This window comes from Ornithodoros turicata, chromosome 5, assembly GCF_037126465.1.
Source record: "Ornithodoros turicata isolate Travis chromosome 5, ASM3712646v1, whole genome shotgun sequence".
NCBI lineage: Eukaryota > Metazoa > Arthropoda > Arachnida > Ixodida > Argasidae > Ornithodoros > Ornithodoros turicata.
The window spans coordinates 40,067,253-40,084,774 of record NC_088205.1 but is presented as its reverse complement, the minus strand read 5'-3'; the positions used below and the strand labels follow the sequence as shown (position 1 = coordinate 40,084,774).

Sequence of the window (17,522 nt, the reverse complement as noted above, 5' to 3'; positions counted from 1 at the left end):
GATGCTCCACTGTGGCTCTGTCATGCCATGTTAGTTTAGCAATGAATGTACCTAGAAACCTCAGACAGTTGTTTCCAGGTCCTCAGAGCTACTCACCATCTGGCTGATTTAAAACTTGGGGTGTGGTTGAAATGATTCTGGAATCGGAGACTTCTGCTCCTGCGTCAATCTTGAACGTGAGCTGTCGACGTTAAGCTCTATAAATCAACCTTTACACCAACAGAGCATAGTTGAACAGAGCTCATACCTTTGGTTTTCTTCTTGGGGGGGACTGCTTCGAAGTGTCCTTCATTGTGGCAAAAATATCATAGAGCTTTCCTACTAGGACAGTCTTTTCTGGTGAAGGACGTGGTGATTGATCAAGCACGGGTTATTGATGTGTTACGTTAATTCTAGTCTTACTGCACATCGATTAGGTTTACGAACGAATATTTTGGCACTTTGATAAGTACCAGGTATCCAACCTTTGTATTCTTTGGTTCTTTGTATGTGAGGGGGAAGTTCTTGATAGTGATACGCTGGTATGCCACAGTAGATGCACGTGGTGGAATCCAGACTGCTTTGAGCATCACTTTTATCTCCCTTCAGAAGAGGAATGCACATACGCTGTTTCTGCCTAGCCACTGCATCAAGAGTTGCAGTGTTTGCAAGACTTGCTACATGTCATTTCTTTTCAGTGCCTTCATGTTGCCAAGCCCTGGCGCTGTGAGCGGCGTACAAAGTGCTCTCAGCATCACCGGCTTGCTGGGTGCATTTTGTGGAATCGATAGCTCTCACAGACTTCATCGAGAGGAGACATGAAGAACGTAGTGACGTTCTCCTTGATGGTGTTGAATGAAGTGTAAAACTCTTCTTCAGAAATAAGTGAAGTAAAAATGCTTCAAGTTTGAGCACCCATTGTGTACAGGAGAGTGCATACCGTATAAGTCGTACTATAGGACGAGGTTTTTTGTAAAAAAGTGAACCGGAAAAACAGCCCTCGTCTTCTAATCCAGTTTCCAGTAAGATTGCAGTTCCACCCTGGCCACACATATGCATCACACGCATCACATGGTCAGCACGAGTGGGCTGAGCAGGCTGTGTGGCGTGCGCTTATCTTGTGGTCATTTACGACATTCTCGACGACAGCCATTCTCGGTTTATGCCCCCTGCATGGCAGCCATGCGACAACAGTTGACTGCGTGCTTCAAATTTTGCTGAGGAGCACGGCAACATGTGTGCACAGCGCGGTTCAGCATGTCGGAAAGAGTGTCCTCTACTGGAGGCAGCAAAACACTGCACCGAGTTGAATGATGGCAGTTGAAGAACAGGCACCAGCACAGGATTTGAACCCACACCCTTTGATTACCAGTCAGAGATGCTACCGGTCAGACATTGAAGCATGGAACTGGGTGTTTGAGGCTTCTGGTGTGTTTGTACCTCTGTGTTATTGAAGTGCACAACTGGGCATTGTGAGGCTTGTTTTGCAATTGTCCTTCTATGTTTAATAACCTCATCCTACTACAACGTGACTGCACTGAGTGCATACGTGCAATGCCAAATGGAAAGCGTCCCGCGGCTGTGCACCATTGCACCTACAGACAGGACGATCTCGCCGACTTCGTCCATGAGCAGTACCAATGATCGCTTCCTGTGACTTGTTGATGATGATGACGATGATTTCAGTTGTTATGGCGCACGAGCAACTAAGGCTTCCTGTGACTTGTGAGACGATTACGAGTCATAACCAGATTCGGTAACATCTCATTCAGACAGACAGCAGACCTTCCGCCTTCGAGTGCTTCCAAAGAATCTTTATTCAACCAGCCAGCGACATAGACACACTTGCGCATGCCCCAATACCCTTGTCTTCTTCCACTACACAGAGTTCAAGACCTAAAGGGTACATAATATTACCAAGAAAGTAACTCAATGTTATTTTTACAAAGTAACTTGTGAGGTTGGAGTTCATTTTCGTAACTTGTTACTTTGTAAGTAACTTAGTTACATTTTCTACACAGTAACTTAAAGGTGTTGTAACACTCTGATGCATTTAGTTTATATTACATCATGCACAATATAAAACACACACAAAAAGAATTGCACAAAAAGAATTATTTTTCTACGTGTCATACTTGGCAAGATGTAAACCCTTGAACACATGTACGCGACACGCTCTGACATCTGAAGTGAGAGGGCTACGGCCGTCCCCATTGGCAGTCGTAAGCATGTGACCTCTCTCATGCTGCCTCACTAGCGGAAACGCCTGCTGTGATGTCAGAGCTGGATGAGCTTCGGTATGCGCAGTGCTGGTTATCTACGTGTCTTTGCTATAAAACTTCAAATCCAGGTTCACATCGATGCAAGCAATCATCTTTTATAATTATCTGGGATATCTTGGGACAAAGTGTTGCAACATCTTTAACTTGTAAAGAGTTCCTTTTGTCAAGTAACTTCCTCGTCTCTGGCGTAAAGGATCTTTGAGTTCGAGGGACACGAAATGATGGTACATCACGACTTCCCTGTTGTGTCATCCCTTTGGTGTCCCTTAAGCAGGGTCAGCGAAAAGGGGGGGGGGGGGGGGGGGGGCTCAACTGGAGATGGAGCCCCAGGGCCAGCCTGACCCAAGGCTCGATGGTTGCTAGCAGTGGTTTATCCAGACCACTCAGTTCTGGATAAACTACCAGCTGCTAGCACAAAGGGCTAAGTTGATACATGTGGTTGACTGTGACTTAATGAGCTCACATAACTGTATAAATAAGACACACGTTATAGAGACGTAAGGACGAGGACTCATCTCCGGAGCCCGTAATTTCTCGTCCGTCTGCCTTCGAGCTCAAGGTCCCCTCACACCACGAACATAAGGTGAGTGAAATATGCTTGATATAAAAATACTCACGATAATGTGACAAGCTGACTTGATGAACATCACCCTGTCTTGTTCCACGTCTATGTCCAAAGGAATGTCGACATCTGGATCGTACCTGAAACAGAGAGGTTACATCTCAAGTTGGTTCGCGGTCATCAAGTTACAAAAAGTAAACGAAATCCTAAGAAAATATGCAGCTTCGTGCATAGGGTAAATGGCATACCTTTTTACTAGCCACAATGCGATTTCCGCTACAAGTGGGAAGTTCGGTACTCGAAAGTTCTCCAAAGAAATTAGGCGTGGATATCCAAGAGCACGCATTATTTCGGTGAAATCTAACGTAAAATAAGAAATGCACCCAGGTTAGAACGCATTAACCTAAAGATCAAACGAAAGTCTAGTTTTCTTACTTCTCAGCTCTCGGTGTGACATCCTGAGCCCTTGGTTTTTGGACAAACACACAACGCTATGGTTCGGTAGCGCTATGGGCTATGGAAACGGTAAAGGGTAACGGATAGCGCACTTGACCGGCACTCAAGATCCAAGTTGGTTTTGGCCGTTTTTACGTTCATTCCCGTTTCTAGCAAGCATGCCTTCAACATTCCGACAACATATGGTTACCATGACAACGTGCACCCATGGATGCCGTGCCGTGTATGCCAAAGCACGACCTACTACTATACCACTATACTAGAGACCTGGCCTGGACAGCTGGCGATCCCCTATGGGAGAGACGGGTCACGGGTTAGTTACGTTAGTGACCGCTGCAAGCGCCACATAGCATTATTGGGGAGAGGAATCACCCTCGCCACCGCCTTTAGTCTGCTACGCAGGGATACACAGGCTGTTGCTAAGCACGCGCTATTATCTCTCTTATACTGCTTCGTCGTTGTCAACACAGCCTACCATACATCGCCGCGGTTTCGACAAATCACGTGGTAACGAATAGTGCGAGCTAGCGCCAAATCCCATAGCCAAGCGGCGATTGCCAGAACTACTACCCCGGTGCTGGGAGCATTGCGGCTGTCCAGGTCTCTAGTATAGTAGTAGGTCATGTGCCAAAGGGAGTCTGGCCATTAATGGGACCTGCCTATACCTGGAGCTCCACCCACTTTTTGAGCTCTCTGGCCAATCCACTGATCTCTATGTATAAAGGCTGGATAGCGGATGGGTGAGGGTATCGCGGGAAAAGGTACGACAACCGGCCGCCATATTGCGGTGCTAAAAAAAAAAGAGCGATTACAGCCCATAGGAATGCATGTAAGCTGTGACAAGTTTTGCTCTTTGCGAGCGCCTCCCTTGCTGCTTCGCTAAAATTTTGCCACGGATCGCTGCAGAAATTCCTCGTGATTGGATTCCTTACGTTTTTTTGTGTGAAATCGCGTCACATACATGTTATTTCCTGTCTATGCTGTACTCGTGTGTGCGCGTGTCGTTCCAGTCTTGTACTTTGAACTACGATTATGTGATTTGCTGGTTTTGTGTGGTGTTGTATTTGTTGTGTTACGTTTCCTTTGTCGTCGGTCAGCGTGTTGCTTCTCGTGTTTCTCCCATTTCCTTTCTGCTCGGGGGTGTGGAATGCCAGGGAGCAGTATTCTCAGAATTGACTCTTGGCATTCAGCAATGTTTGGCACGTTTGTTTATGAAACCACCTTAATATGCTTGCATTACATTATGCTTTGCACAGTAAGTTTAGATATGACTAGTTATGACACGAAATGCCGAACGGCACTAAAGCACTTCCAAAGGACTAGAATGAGATAAAGTATGTGATATAAAGGCTATATGACGCTAAAAACATATCGACTAGAAATATGTGCACTGGGGAGGTAAATGGCGGTAAATACAGTTCAAAATGACTAGAGGTAGAGTGAATAAGCCATAAAAAGGCTAAGTAGCAAGGTCTCCAACATCGAAGTATCACAAGTCCAGTTACAAAAGCAAGTTTGAAGCAGTCAACCATGGTAAGCGAGTAGTGTGCATTACTGGTTGTTAAATACGATCAACCTTGACGATTTCTTTCGCAGATGAGGCCTGGCTGTCACCTTCTCTGTATATTCCTTGGCAAGGTAGTACAGTCTGATCCTGCTGTAGCACTGGGAAACTTCTTTGATAAGACGGATCACATGGTTTTCATTTGGGCTGCATTCAAACATATGTTGTTGCAAACTGGGGAAGATGCTGGGCAGCAGTGATGTTGATGAGATATGTTGCAAGACTGCTCTCGTTAGAAGCTCCCCAATCTCAGCATGCTTGGTTGCACTTTCTGTGTGAAAATGTAAAGGCAGATATTGCAAAATGTTTGTGTTCGTCAGTTGTCAGTTATCCTAAGCAGGGAGAATAAAGAGTAGACGTTCGAGGTTGAAAAATTATTTATTGTCTGAGTAAACATTCTGGAACGCACCAAAAAGACTGTGGCTGGTGTGTTAGTATATCTCACAAATGAGTTATGTTGGGCAAAATTTTCGTGCAGTACTTTTTTCAAATGCAAATTTGCAATACAAATTTTCATGCATCTTAATATTGTCCTATGCAATATGGAGTGGCTTTTAACTGCATGTGAATGCATAATTCAGGAGTGTTTTCGTATATTGGACTAGCTGCAGCATAAGGTACCCTTCATGCAGTACTGGTTCTAGTCAGCAACCATCGCTTGGAACTATAACTAGGGAACATGATTCATAGTGGCCAAATTTTCATGCAAATACATACTTTCAACTCTGCATGCTTTTTGTACACTGCATAATGTAAGATCCTGTTGCCCCAGCAAATTTGTTAAATGTTTTAAATGCATGCAAGTGCATTTCTAGAGGTGCATATATTGAGCAAGTATAATGACTTTTTCATGCATATGTGCTCAACCAGCTTTTAGTGCATATAAATCTGGCCTCTACATATGATGCATGCATTATTACTTTTTGGAGGTGCTCTGGGAAGTCGAACTTGGTGGGCACAGCGTCAGACCTCAAACGAACGATCTGCCCCGTTCTGTCGAAGCAGCTGTGTTCATCCAGGTGTTCTGATCCAGGCAAGATACCGTGATCGCCAAACTCAGTGGCAGGTCCCACACCTGACAAGTGCGCTTCAACACCTGCTGCGTGCTGAGACCATACAGAGAACTGCATGAAGTCTGTACTATCAAAGTTACTATATCCGCATAAAGTACTGCTTAAAGGGACCGAAAAGTGAAAAATAACCCCCATATTTTTGCCCACTGTCGTGCACAACATCGTTGTTTGATAAGATACAGAAAGCATTACTTATGAATTCCGTATATTTTTTACGTATAAATATTTTGAAGATTGCCGGAACATGGACGGTGCTGCCAGCGAACGGCGAAAAAGAGCAACTTAATGGGTTTCAGGTCCAGGGCTCCCAGGGATTGGTCAACCCTTACCACGTGAGAGTTAATTTTGTAGAGAACAAAGCTGACGCACATTATCTTACAGCTAAACACCATTTTAAAAATGACGCTCATTTCCATAGCTTTTACGTTAATAAAGCGTTCAGCTACTTCGCCGCTACGAGCTACGATCCGCCGCGCCATCTGCGAGGCCGTCTGTGTTATCGCGTTTATTGTTTACTTCGTGGGTGGTCGTGTTGGTCGCGCGAAGAGAAGTGAATGACATGTTCGTGGTTGTTGTGTCAATTATTCGAGAGGCCTAAATATGCCTGGTATAGTTTTGGTGTGCGGGGATGCAAAAATCATGTTCGTTCACCATCGGCGGCGGGCGTTTTCTACCACAAGATTCAAGAGGAGAGTGCGCGAAAACGAATGTGGTTCGAAACACTCGGTTATTAGATGTAGCAACGCGTGCGCTTGGAGACTGGGAGGTCCGCGGTTCGAATCCGCGGGCCGGCTGTGCCGTCTGGGGTTTTTCCTGGGTTTCCCTCAGATGTGTAATAGGCGTATGCCGGCACAGTTCCCCCGAAGTCGGCCCATGGACACAGCTATCCTCCCCCCGAGCGGATTCCGCTCGGTCTTCCACTTCACCCTTTCCTCTCCTCCTCTCCACCACCTTACCCTTCCCGAGAAACATGCCGCCTAATCAGGCAGGCAGACATCTCGGGTTCCTCCCAACGACACTCCTCCTCCTCCTCCTCCGCAGTCGTGTCGTGTGTGCTGAGCTCATTTTGCTGCCGATGACTAAGAAGATGCCGTAGAAGGCGAATTGCGAAGACGTCCGAAGGAAACTGCCGTTCAGTAACCAGTGATTTTGCTTCACCGAGGTGACGAGTTCAACACAACGTCTTAGGTATGTACAGGCGTCACACATGTATAAATTATAATATAGCGACGACGTATTCCATTTAACTTATGTTATCCTACTTGTCCCGTACTCAACATTGTCAACATCAACAATTTTTATTTTAGGGGCCTTCCAGTGTTGAAGTGGCGCAAAACTGTTTCGTGTCCCAGATAACACAAAATGATCCGAGGAATGTCTTTGGGACGTCCCTCTGCGGATGTTGAGGACGTCCGAGCGATGTGCGAGTTTGGTTCAATAAAAGTCCGAAACGCGTCTTTATGAAACTCCGATGGATGTCGCTTAAATGTTACAGGGACGTCCATTGTGATTTCTACTGGGCTTCTAGGAGTCCTTATTGGGACGTTATGCATTCACTCGAAGCGGGCTTCCCTGGACAGCACGTCAGCTTTGCAGAGGTTCTAGCCTTATTGTTATTACCGCGTTCAACATGGTAGAGGTTTTCAAACAGCATCGATCAGGACATGTGCTGATCGATGCTGTTTGAGAGGAACCTTGCTGAAGCGATTACGGTCATCAAACAACAGAAAATGCTCACTTGTTCCGACATAATCAACGCTTGTCCTTCATTAGTTCCCCAAACGAGTTTACATGTATAATAACAGTGATAAATTCAATAGCTAAGGCAGTGGCGGATCCAGACCATTGGCTAGGAGAGAGGGTGGACCCTTTGTCGGAGCGCGTAGTGGGGAGGGGAGAAATGCAATGCATAAACTAATGTTGTTGTTTTTTGGGGGGTGCGATAGCCCAACCGCCTTTCTCCCAGAAACGTCACTGCACTTACCAGAGTATAAAACCAGGGTTGCATCAAGCATCGTAGCTTGCTATTGGCCTACTTCATCACAGATCACTACTGTAAACACACACAATAAATATTGCATCACTAAATCCCCATCAGAAAGTAATACGAAAAAATATCCGATGCATACAACAATCATCACTGTCCTCCTTCAGATTCACTGTGTGTTGCACTCCCCCAGTAACTTGTCGTGCGTGGTGCAACCTGCACTGTGCAACCATGCTGAACTTGCTTGAATGCTTGCTGAACTTCAAGGGTGGCATCATTGAAGAAGCACCCTGACCTTCTGTCAAGCAGTCTGGAAACAAAGCAAAAACGTACTCAATATTTGCAAAACCCATACCTAATTTATGTGTTGCACAGTCCAGGAATCTTGTCCTATCAACCAAGCGCTGTCGCACACAAGCTCATACACGCGCCGAGTCGGACAAAAAATGTTGTGTAGAGCGACCAGATCATTGCTAATCAAACAACAGTACATAATTTCACATTTAAGGAATTCGAATGTCGGAATCGGCTACATACCTTACTCGCCATCTTGCTCTCGCCTGTACCTCACAAGCTATAGGCCGGCACACGCACTGCCAACATGGAGAACATGCCAACGGAAATTTGCCTTTCCGCCACTTTCAAAGATCAGTTTCAGCAACACACACGTCTGTACTCGTCCTCATAACGTGAGCAAACACCAGGAAGTATTACCACAAACGTAAACATACCGAGAAGATTGATGTCGACCGCAGCGGTGCTTCGTATTCTGCTCGGAAATGCGATGGAAACTCAATCAAACCAAATGGCATCAGGGATCCGTTGTCGCGCGGACGCCTCACGGCCTCACCAGGCGCCCACAGCTCCCCATAGAGCCCATAGTTTGAGATAATTCAGGCAACACTGGACATACGACCAATGAAAATGCGTCGTGATGCCTAGCAGCCAACCAATCAGCAACCACTCCGTTTGGCTCGGCTTTCCGCCGGCCCTGGCTGCCATTGACTTCTACTGGTTTTCATACCTGGCGCCCGTTATTCCAAAATAACAAAGACATTTTTGATAGGCTAAATACATATTTATTGATGCAACGTATAAACTCAAATGTTTGACTCATATATTCACCGTGCGTACAGGACGTTTCGTTCCTTGAATAGACAGCAACCAAACCAAGTTCGAACTTGCAAAGCACACACACAGTCTACTTCTGGAGGCGAGCGAAGTCCACGAGTGCGTGCGTTTCACAGATGAGCATCTTCTTCTCATTCTGGCGATGCACAGTGGGTCACACAGTCACGGGAAATACTTTTGTCGTTACGAACACTCTCTTCTTAGTCACTGTATTTGAAAATGCGACAGCGCTCGAAAGTGTTCCTCAGGCGTCAGCTCACCAAGCATTCCAGTTCCGACTCGGCAAGAATGTCCGTAGGTTGACACTTTATCGGAGATCAGTACATGGCCAGAGTCACTATAACTCACGAACAAACCCGCGCATACACTTCCTCTTTGGTCGTTGTTGTCAACCGACATCGGCGAGCCGCAGAGACGCAGCGACCTTGCTTGGAGCTGCCCGACTGGCCGCGAAAAGTGAGCTGTCAGATATTTCGAAACTTTATCAACCAATCCCGGAGCGCGCATCCTCCTGCGGCCAATGGGCATCCGTCATGATGCCTGACGATGTAATACCACGTGACCGTGACGTAATTTTATTTTTCTACTGCCGCAAATGCAGGGAGCTGTGGAGGCCTGGCCAGGCTCCAACAGCTCCCCATAGAGCCCATAGTTTGAGATAATTCACACAACACTGGGCACACGACCAATGAGAGTGCAACGTTGTAGAAATTATGCAATGCCAGTCGGCCAATCAGGAGCCTTAACTTTGGCTGACCTTTCGACCGGTTCTGGCTACCATCGACTTCTACCGGATTTCACGCCTACCGCCGTTACCCGATATTCAAAATAACCGAAGGTTCTCTTGGCTAAAAGAAATATTTATTTATTTAAAGCACTGATTCAAAGATCTGATACATGGGTACACTGTGAATACAAAGTCCACTGTGTTGCTGACGCACTGTAACTAAGTTGGAACTTGAAGCAAAACGAACACAGCTCTCGCAATCCGACGGGGCCGGCGCTTGTTCTTCACTCTCCAACCGCTCCAACTCACGAAGCATTCCAGTTCCGGAGTTGATAAACTGTTCGTGGGATAATAGTCGTGTCCAGGAGCAGCACAACACACGTTGAATCACATCGACGCATGAATAAACCAGCGAACACTTCTAGAAACTGTTCTGCCGATTTGACATCATCGAAACACGGAACACAAGAGGACGCCTTGCCGGCCGATTTTATGATGAGCATCTTCTTTCGTTGTTTCCAGAGCGGAAAAGACGCTTGTGTGGCACGTAATCGTAATCCTGTCTTTGTTGTCAGGCCTCAAAATCCGACGGCGCCCGAACGCGTTCTTCACGCTCCAACCGCACCAGCCAACGAAGCATTCCAGTTCCGTAGTTGATAGACTGTACGTGGGATAATAGTCGTGTCCAGGAACAGCACAACACGCGTAGAATCACAAACTGTTCTGCCGATTGACATCACCGAAACACAACACAAGAGGACGGACGCCGTGCCGACCGATGCGAGCTATTTCGAAACTATGCTGAAACTGCTGAAACGGCCGCCGGGACGCTGCACACACATGCGCGCGTACAAAATGCGATTTCAAAACGTTGTCGACCAATCGGAGCGCGCACACAGTCTGGGCCAATGAGCTTGCAACGTTGTAGATTGGCGCAGTGGTACATACTCTACAGCCGCATCCTCGGTTACCTGAGGAGGACTGGCCTGGCCTCACTACCATCAGACCATCTGCTCTTTCCCTCTTTCTCTCAAAAACTTGGGAGAGTGAGAGGAGCTCGCGCTGCTTCGCCGCTTCGCACTCCGACTAACATTTCTGGGGCTTCCTTAGCAAAGAATACAAGGGACACGTCCCAGGAACGCAACTTCTGGGACCTGGGACTTTGGGACATTTTTAGGACGTCCGAATAAAGTTTCGTGTTGTCTGGGGTGTGTGTGTGATCCATGCACTGACATGACAGAAATAGCTGAAAACAGGTATGCAAAGTCCACAGATGGAAGCACTAGATTTGTTACGTGTTCCAGACTTTGTGACATTTTTTTTTTTTAGTCTTTGGACAGGTGCAGAATATTCATATGACGTCAACAAGGGGAGAAGAAACTGGTGAGAACTACTAGCTTGTTTGAAGGGTACAAGAATACTTCCTGTTGAGATGTAGTTGTGACTTTATGACTAAGGAACGCTAATTAATTTTCTAGAGATGCATCCTCTACACTTGAATGCCCAGTGAAACAGCAAACGTTCGTTGTCTTTGAAGTCCCACTACTGGAATTGTTCAATGTGTGTCAGAGCTGCAGTGAGCCATGCAAGGTTACCACATCATATTGGTCCTAAATTTGCAGAGTTCCCCTATCTCGGACGCAACTGTCATTTCTCTTTATTGCTCTTCCGATCCTACCTTCTCAGAGATTAATGTGGTTCACAATACACTGCATGGGTACTGCCTTTCTCTATACTCATGCTTTCGGTTTCTTGTTCTGTTGAATAAATCTTCACTTGAGTTTGAGAGCCATCACGCTGTCTACTGTGTTTGCCCCTCATCTATATTGATGTGCTGTAACGGTATAGCACATCGACATGCCAACAGCCTATCAAACAACCTTGCTTAGTCCTACTTTTGGATGGAAACTACACGATGTGGTAACATCTACATATATAAAGTTTTAATCGACGGAGATTTGCTGTTTTTGTACAACCTTCATTGTACATTTCTTTTGTCTCACTTAGCAGGCTGAAGAAATGTTCTGATCTTCATCAAGATGACAGGTCATTGTTCGATCTGCAGCATTATTGTTCCTGTAATCTTTTCACCAACAGAGAATACAAAAGTGAACAAATGGTAAAATATAACTAGCTTGTTAAATTCAAAAGGGAAAGACGAAACTGTTTATATGTCTCTTGTTTATTTTGTTGCAGGTTTTACAACTCTATCAAGTACGTCAAAACATCAGAGGGCAGGAAGTCCTACTCTGTTTCCTAAATCCCTGGACAATAAAAAAGAGAGATATAGTTTGAGTTGTGACAATATGTTGCTTCTGCTCTTATATTATATTTCAATTAAATGTTACGATGCATTTGTAGTGTACACTGAAGCCAGTTTCAATTTTGCCGGGCTGTAAAAGTACTTTACAAAAGTACATCTCAATTACAGTAACAGAGAACCTATGCAATAAATTATTTAGCCATTTTGGAGTACTATGCACACCAATGGTGCATGGTTCACTTTGAAACCAGATCAAGGGTTGATAATACTTGAAGTCAGCCCTCAAGTCCTTCTTTACAAATGTCGGTTGGTGACGTCTAATGGGTGACGTGATAATGAATGAGTTACAAGTACTACTCCGTTTAGCAAAACAGAGTTAATTAAGTGTTAGATCCCAATCTTGGTTCAATTATTAGTTGACATTTGGAAACATGGTCACTAAGAAGTATACTAAAAGGTTATGAACACAGTTCAAGTGAATGACACTGATGAAAATTATCTTACTTACTCCTCACATGAGACTCAATTGAGACATGAGTATAACCTACAAATACATCTATGCCCACAGGTTACTTAACCCTCCAGGAACAAACTAGTAATTATAATATGCTGTTCCTGAAGAAATAAGGGGTTTCCGTTCAAGTAGCGCGTAAAGACCACACGGCGCTGCCGTGTATGTTGCCATGCTCTTCGGTTTCTCGGATGTATGTAAAAGACACTTGCAGTACTTCGGTGTCAAGGCACAGTATTTCGAAATATTCGTTAGTTCTGATGCAATCGTCTGTCTGCTTTTCACACGCATTCTCTACCCCTCGGCAGCAAAAACCGTAGTACCCATCCGTAGTATCCGTCGGTTTGCATTTCACACATGAACCCCTGGACGACGAAAAAACAGCGCTTGTTTCGGCTTACACAAGTGCTTCTCCCTGATACATGGAAATTTCACAAAGCAGTTCATGTTCACGGCGCGGTGAGCTACTGCTGAGGACGAATATGACTCCGATTAATCTCTGGACGAGGAATCTTCTGCTGCGAAGAACACACTTTCCAGCACGCTAACGCACGAACAACAGTTCTGTGTGAGCGACAATTCTCGAATGCGGAATTCCAGCGCACTCATGTCCAAGAGGCTCGACATTCTCGACGTAGAAAGTGGTCACAAATGCCCACTGCCATTTTCGTTTTCGCCGGATAAGCGCTCGGAAGTGCGCGTATTACATGCGTCCTCGACAGATGGCGCGGGGGCGCGGGGTCATGCAATTGTTGACAGACTGCTCGGTTTCCTACTAGGTCCCCGGACATGCAATTACGGAAAATTCGATTACAGAAAAACTACAGCGATTTCAGCGGAGTTCTTTGATATTTGAACTTTTGAAGGTTCAAGCTTTTCGCTGAACATAAAGTTTCGATAGGTTTATATTTACTTTTCGGTCCCTTTAAAGGGACAGTCGCATCGACCACAGATCGATTCCGAAACCACAGTGAAATGAGATTCCCCGTCCTTCACTGACCATGACTCCGAAAGTCCCATTCCGATCGACGGAATACTTTTTGCATAATTCGTGTGTAAGCGGCGCTACAGCAGACGACGGATGCGGTCGTCAAGCGGAACTCCCTGCTGAGAATCTTTAGCAACGTCACAAGGAATCTGACCAATAAGAACGCGGCGAGCCAGAGGAGTCCCCGCGGCTTGCAGCTTGCATGAGCAAGGTCAGGGAGACGAAGGCGATGGCACATACGGAGATGGCGGACTCGGAACGCGGAAGTGGCGAATCGTGCTGTTCAAATGCCTTTAGTAATAGCTCCCGTGACGAATATACATGTTTGATGACGGCCCATATTCGACGGATCCCCTTCTTCTCCAATTCGCTGGTGATGTACGTGCCGCAGCTGCGTTAGCGCAATAGAACGAGCCTCAGGACCACTGCTTTAGGTACGTTCATGATCGGAGTGCTCAATACTTAATCCCGTGACATTCACACTACGACGCAGGAAACAATCCAAGTGTTTGTAGATGGGTAGAAATCCAGCGAACCGGTAGAATGTAGGAAGGAAGTTGCCTCAGGACAGAAGCCGCCGATATTTCGAACAGAGACTGTTCTTCTTCTGGGCACCGTCCTCATCATTGGCATGGTATTTAAAGGGTCCAAGTGTTTGTGCGGCGTCTGTGCTCCCCAGGAACCGAATGAGTACCTATATGCTGCAGTGCTGGTGAAGTGGCAGAGTTGTGCAATGACGGCACGAACCACACGCACGCATCACACTTTGTTCCCAGCTCTCTGTCATCGGCCAGAACTTCTGCTGGTGTATCCACCGCAGTATTGCAGCGACGATCACGGTCTTCGCCTACTGTGCCCACGATCAGTGGCGTAGCCAGACCTCCAAGGTAGGGGGGGCTCGATACGAAAACTCGCCCCCCCCCGCTGATCCTGTGTCGACAACACACACATACTTGTGCACACTGCAAACTGAGGATTAAAAAAAGGAGCGAAAATAGTTTATTGAGACGTTCACAGTACGATTACATGTATAGGCTGTCATGACCAATGAGGTGGTGTCACGAGATTGGAAGTATTTTGAAAAGCTCATTGTGATATCTGATATCTGTTTTCAGGACATTATCTGTCATGAAAGTTGAAGGCCATGTGTTGTTTTGCTTCTTGAGTGATCACATGTGTTGGGGGCGTATCGCGTTTGTCTCTATTAAAGGAAGCACACTCGTGCGCCCGGAGTGCCTTTTGTAGCGGCAGTGCTAGCCGCGTACAATGTAACTATCTTCTCATGCAAGTGCATCCAATAAAGCTTGGCTCTGTGCAACTAGACGTCATCCTCTCTAATGAAACACCACATAATGGCGACGAGGATGGGATTCAAAGACTGGTGCCATGACGTCTGAAGACCAGAAGTCCTCCGGAATATCATCAGCTGCGTCTATGTCTACAAGCAGCGCTCACAGGGCCATGGCGCTAATAGGGCAAGTAGAGCCTTTCGACGAATCTATTTCTCATTGGCCGTCATATGAAGAGCGGTTAAAGTCATTTCTTCGTGTCAACCGCATCCCCGACAATGACCATGTTGACGCCTTTTTGAGCATTGTGGGAGGAAAAACGTTCGAGTTGTTGAAGAACCTGTGTTCGCCGGAATTGCCCGCTTCCAAGACTCTGGACGAGTTGTTAAAAGTGCTGAGAGACCATTTGTCTCCGAGACCCTCCGTTATTGCTGAACGTGCAAAATTTCATAACCGTTCACAGCAAGAGAATGAGACGATGGCCGAATTTGTTGCGGAGCTAAAACACCTGGCAGAACACTGTAATTTTGGGAGGGTGTTAGACGAAATGCTTCGGGACCGATTTGTGGCAGGACTTCTACGAGTAGATATTCAGAAATCTTTGTTCACGGAAGACGATTCTTTAAGCTTTAAGAAAGCGGTAGAGAAAGCATTTTCTCTGGAACGTGCAACGAGAAATGCTGCTGAATGCCACGTTAGAAAGCCAAATTCGTTTGAGTCAGGACTACAGAAATTCAGCACGCAAAAAGATGCCAGTGTGAAGAAGAGTACATGCCATCGTTGTGGTTCTGAAAGGCATGCAGCCCACCAATGTTCGTTCAAAAACGCAACATGCTTCAAGTGTCGAAAAATTGGGCATATAGCGGCTGCCTGTGCTAGTGTAAAACGCCAAAATAATCAGCATAAGCGTACAAGTCGAAACACGCTTAAGAAGTTGTCGCCTAATGCGGGGACCACGCAAAGTGTATTGAAGTCTTTAAACAGCATGAAAGGTCCAGAACCTATTACGTTTGACATGGAAATCGAACGAGTGCCTTTGCGTATGGAGTTGGACACGGGAGCTGCTGTCTCCGTTATCTCATGGAAAGACTTCAAGCAAAAGTTTCCAAAGTTAAAGTTACTTCAAACGTCGTTGCAACTGAAAACGTACACCGGAGAAACAGTGATTCCTTGCGGTTTAGTTAACGTCAGTGTTAATCACAAGGACTTTCAAGGTGTCCTTCCATTGCACGTGCTACCCCAAGCGGGACCACCGTTAATCGGCAGAGACTGGTTACGGCAAGTTCGTCTTGATTGGCAAAGTTTACATCAAGTGAAAGTAGCTGAAAACAGAAGCGTGACGCACCTTCTGCAAAAATTCAGCCATATCTTTTCCGATGATGTGGGAATGATAACGAATGACTGTGCTACACTCATTTTGAAGCCAGATGCGACCCCACGTTTTGTGAAAGCAAGAAGTCTCCCGCTATCCTTAAAACCAGCTGTTGAGAAGGAAATAGAACGATTGATAAAGAATGACGTTTGGACTCCAGTACAGACAAGCGAATACGCGACACCGATCGTACCCGTCGTGAAGAAAGACGGGGGCATACGTCTCTGTGGAGACTATAAGGTTACACTAAATCCTCAACTGGTAGCAGAGAGCTACCCGCTGCCTCGAATAGATGAAATGCTTGCTGCGTTAGCCGGTGGAAGGTACTACTCAAAAATCGACCTCAGTAGGGCCTATTACCAAGTTGTGATGAGTGAACAATCTAAACGTCTTCTTACTGTGAACACACATAAAGGGTTATTTGCGGTCAACCGTCTGCCCTTCGGTGTGGTGTCTGCACCAGCGCTTTTTCAGCGAATTATGGACAACATGCTAAAAGGATTGAACGACGTCGTCTGCTATTTAGATGATATATTGGTCATGGGAAGAACGCAAGAGGAGCATTCGAAAAACCTGGAACAAGTACTTCAGCGTTTGAGCGACAGAGGGGTTCGAATAAACAAAAGCAAGTGCGAATTCGTGAAATCAGAACTGTGCTTTTTGGGTCACATCATTGGCGCGAACGGTGTTTCGACATCCCCGGAAAAGATACAAGCAATTGTAGACGTTCCAGTGCCAGAAAATCGCAAGCAACTTCGTTCGTTCTTAGGGATGGTAACTTTCTACGCAAAGTTCATCCAGGGACTATCAACCATTGCTGGCCGACAGTGGACTCCGACATTGAACGTCAAGTTCGTACTTGTCACCCATGCCAGCAACAACGAAGCACCAGCTACCCAGCACCGCTGCATCCCTGGGCCTGGCCCACAAAACCTTGGAGTCGCCTTCATTTGGATTTTCTTGGACCTTTTCAACACTCATTCTACCTTGTGGTAGTGGACGCCCATTCAAAATGGCCAGAGGTTTTCAAGATGACAACGACAACAACTGAAGCAACGGTGAGGAAGTTGAGAGAAATGTTTGGACGTTTTGGTTTGCCCGACACCATAGTTACAGATAACGGTCCACAATTTTGTGCTAAGGAATTCCAGCATTTTCTCAACGAAAATGGCATCAGGCATGTGAAGTGTTCTCCGTATCACCCATCTAGTAACGGTCTAGCAGAGCGTTTTGTGCGCACAGTAAAAGAAGCCTTGCGGAAGGACATGCAAAAACCTCCGGATGTTCGCCTAGCGAATTTCTTATTAAGCTATCGAAATACTCCGCATGCAACGACAC

General features: G+C 46.0%; 2 protein-coding genes and 1 long non-coding RNA gene across 3 annotated transcripts in view; 2 read left to right on the top strand and 1 right to left on the bottom strand.

Moving 5' to 3' along the window:
• The window catches only part of LOC135394397 (clusterin-associated protein 1-like), a 70,421-nt gene extending 66,609 nt beyond the window's left edge, over nt 1–3,812 (bottom strand). The window contains exons 1-3 of the mRNA XM_064625126.1: nt 3,259–3,812; nt 3,072–3,183; nt 2,879–2,963 (exon numbers count right to left, since the gene is read on the bottom strand). Coding sequence (XP_064481196.1) covers nt 2,879–2,963; nt 3,072–3,183; nt 3,259–3,280 — 219 coding nt within the window. The 5' untranslated portion in view covers nt 3,281–3,812. The remainder of the gene's footprint in view (nt 1–2,878; nt 2,964–3,071; nt 3,184–3,258) is intronic.
• A 258-nt stretch (nt 3,813–4,070) lies between these two features.
• LOC135394396 (uncharacterized) lies at nt 4,071–12,028 on the top strand. The gene is made up of 3 exons (XR_010422881.1): nt 4,071–4,812; nt 4,876–11,880; nt 11,958–12,028. It is a non-coding gene; the product is annotated as an uncharacterized LOC135394396 (long non-coding RNA).
• Nucleotides 12,029–14,909: 2,881 nt separating this feature from the next.
• On the top strand, nt 14,910–16,962 carry LOC135395758 (uncharacterized protein K02A2.6-like). The gene is made up of 2 exons (XM_064626852.1): nt 14,910–16,766; nt 16,954–16,962. The coding sequence occupies exons 1-2, from the start codon at nt 14,910–14,912 to the stop codon at nt 16,960–16,962; spliced, it is 1,866 nt and encodes a 621-aa protein (XP_064482922.1).
• Nucleotides 16,963–17,522: the final 560 nt, after the last annotated feature.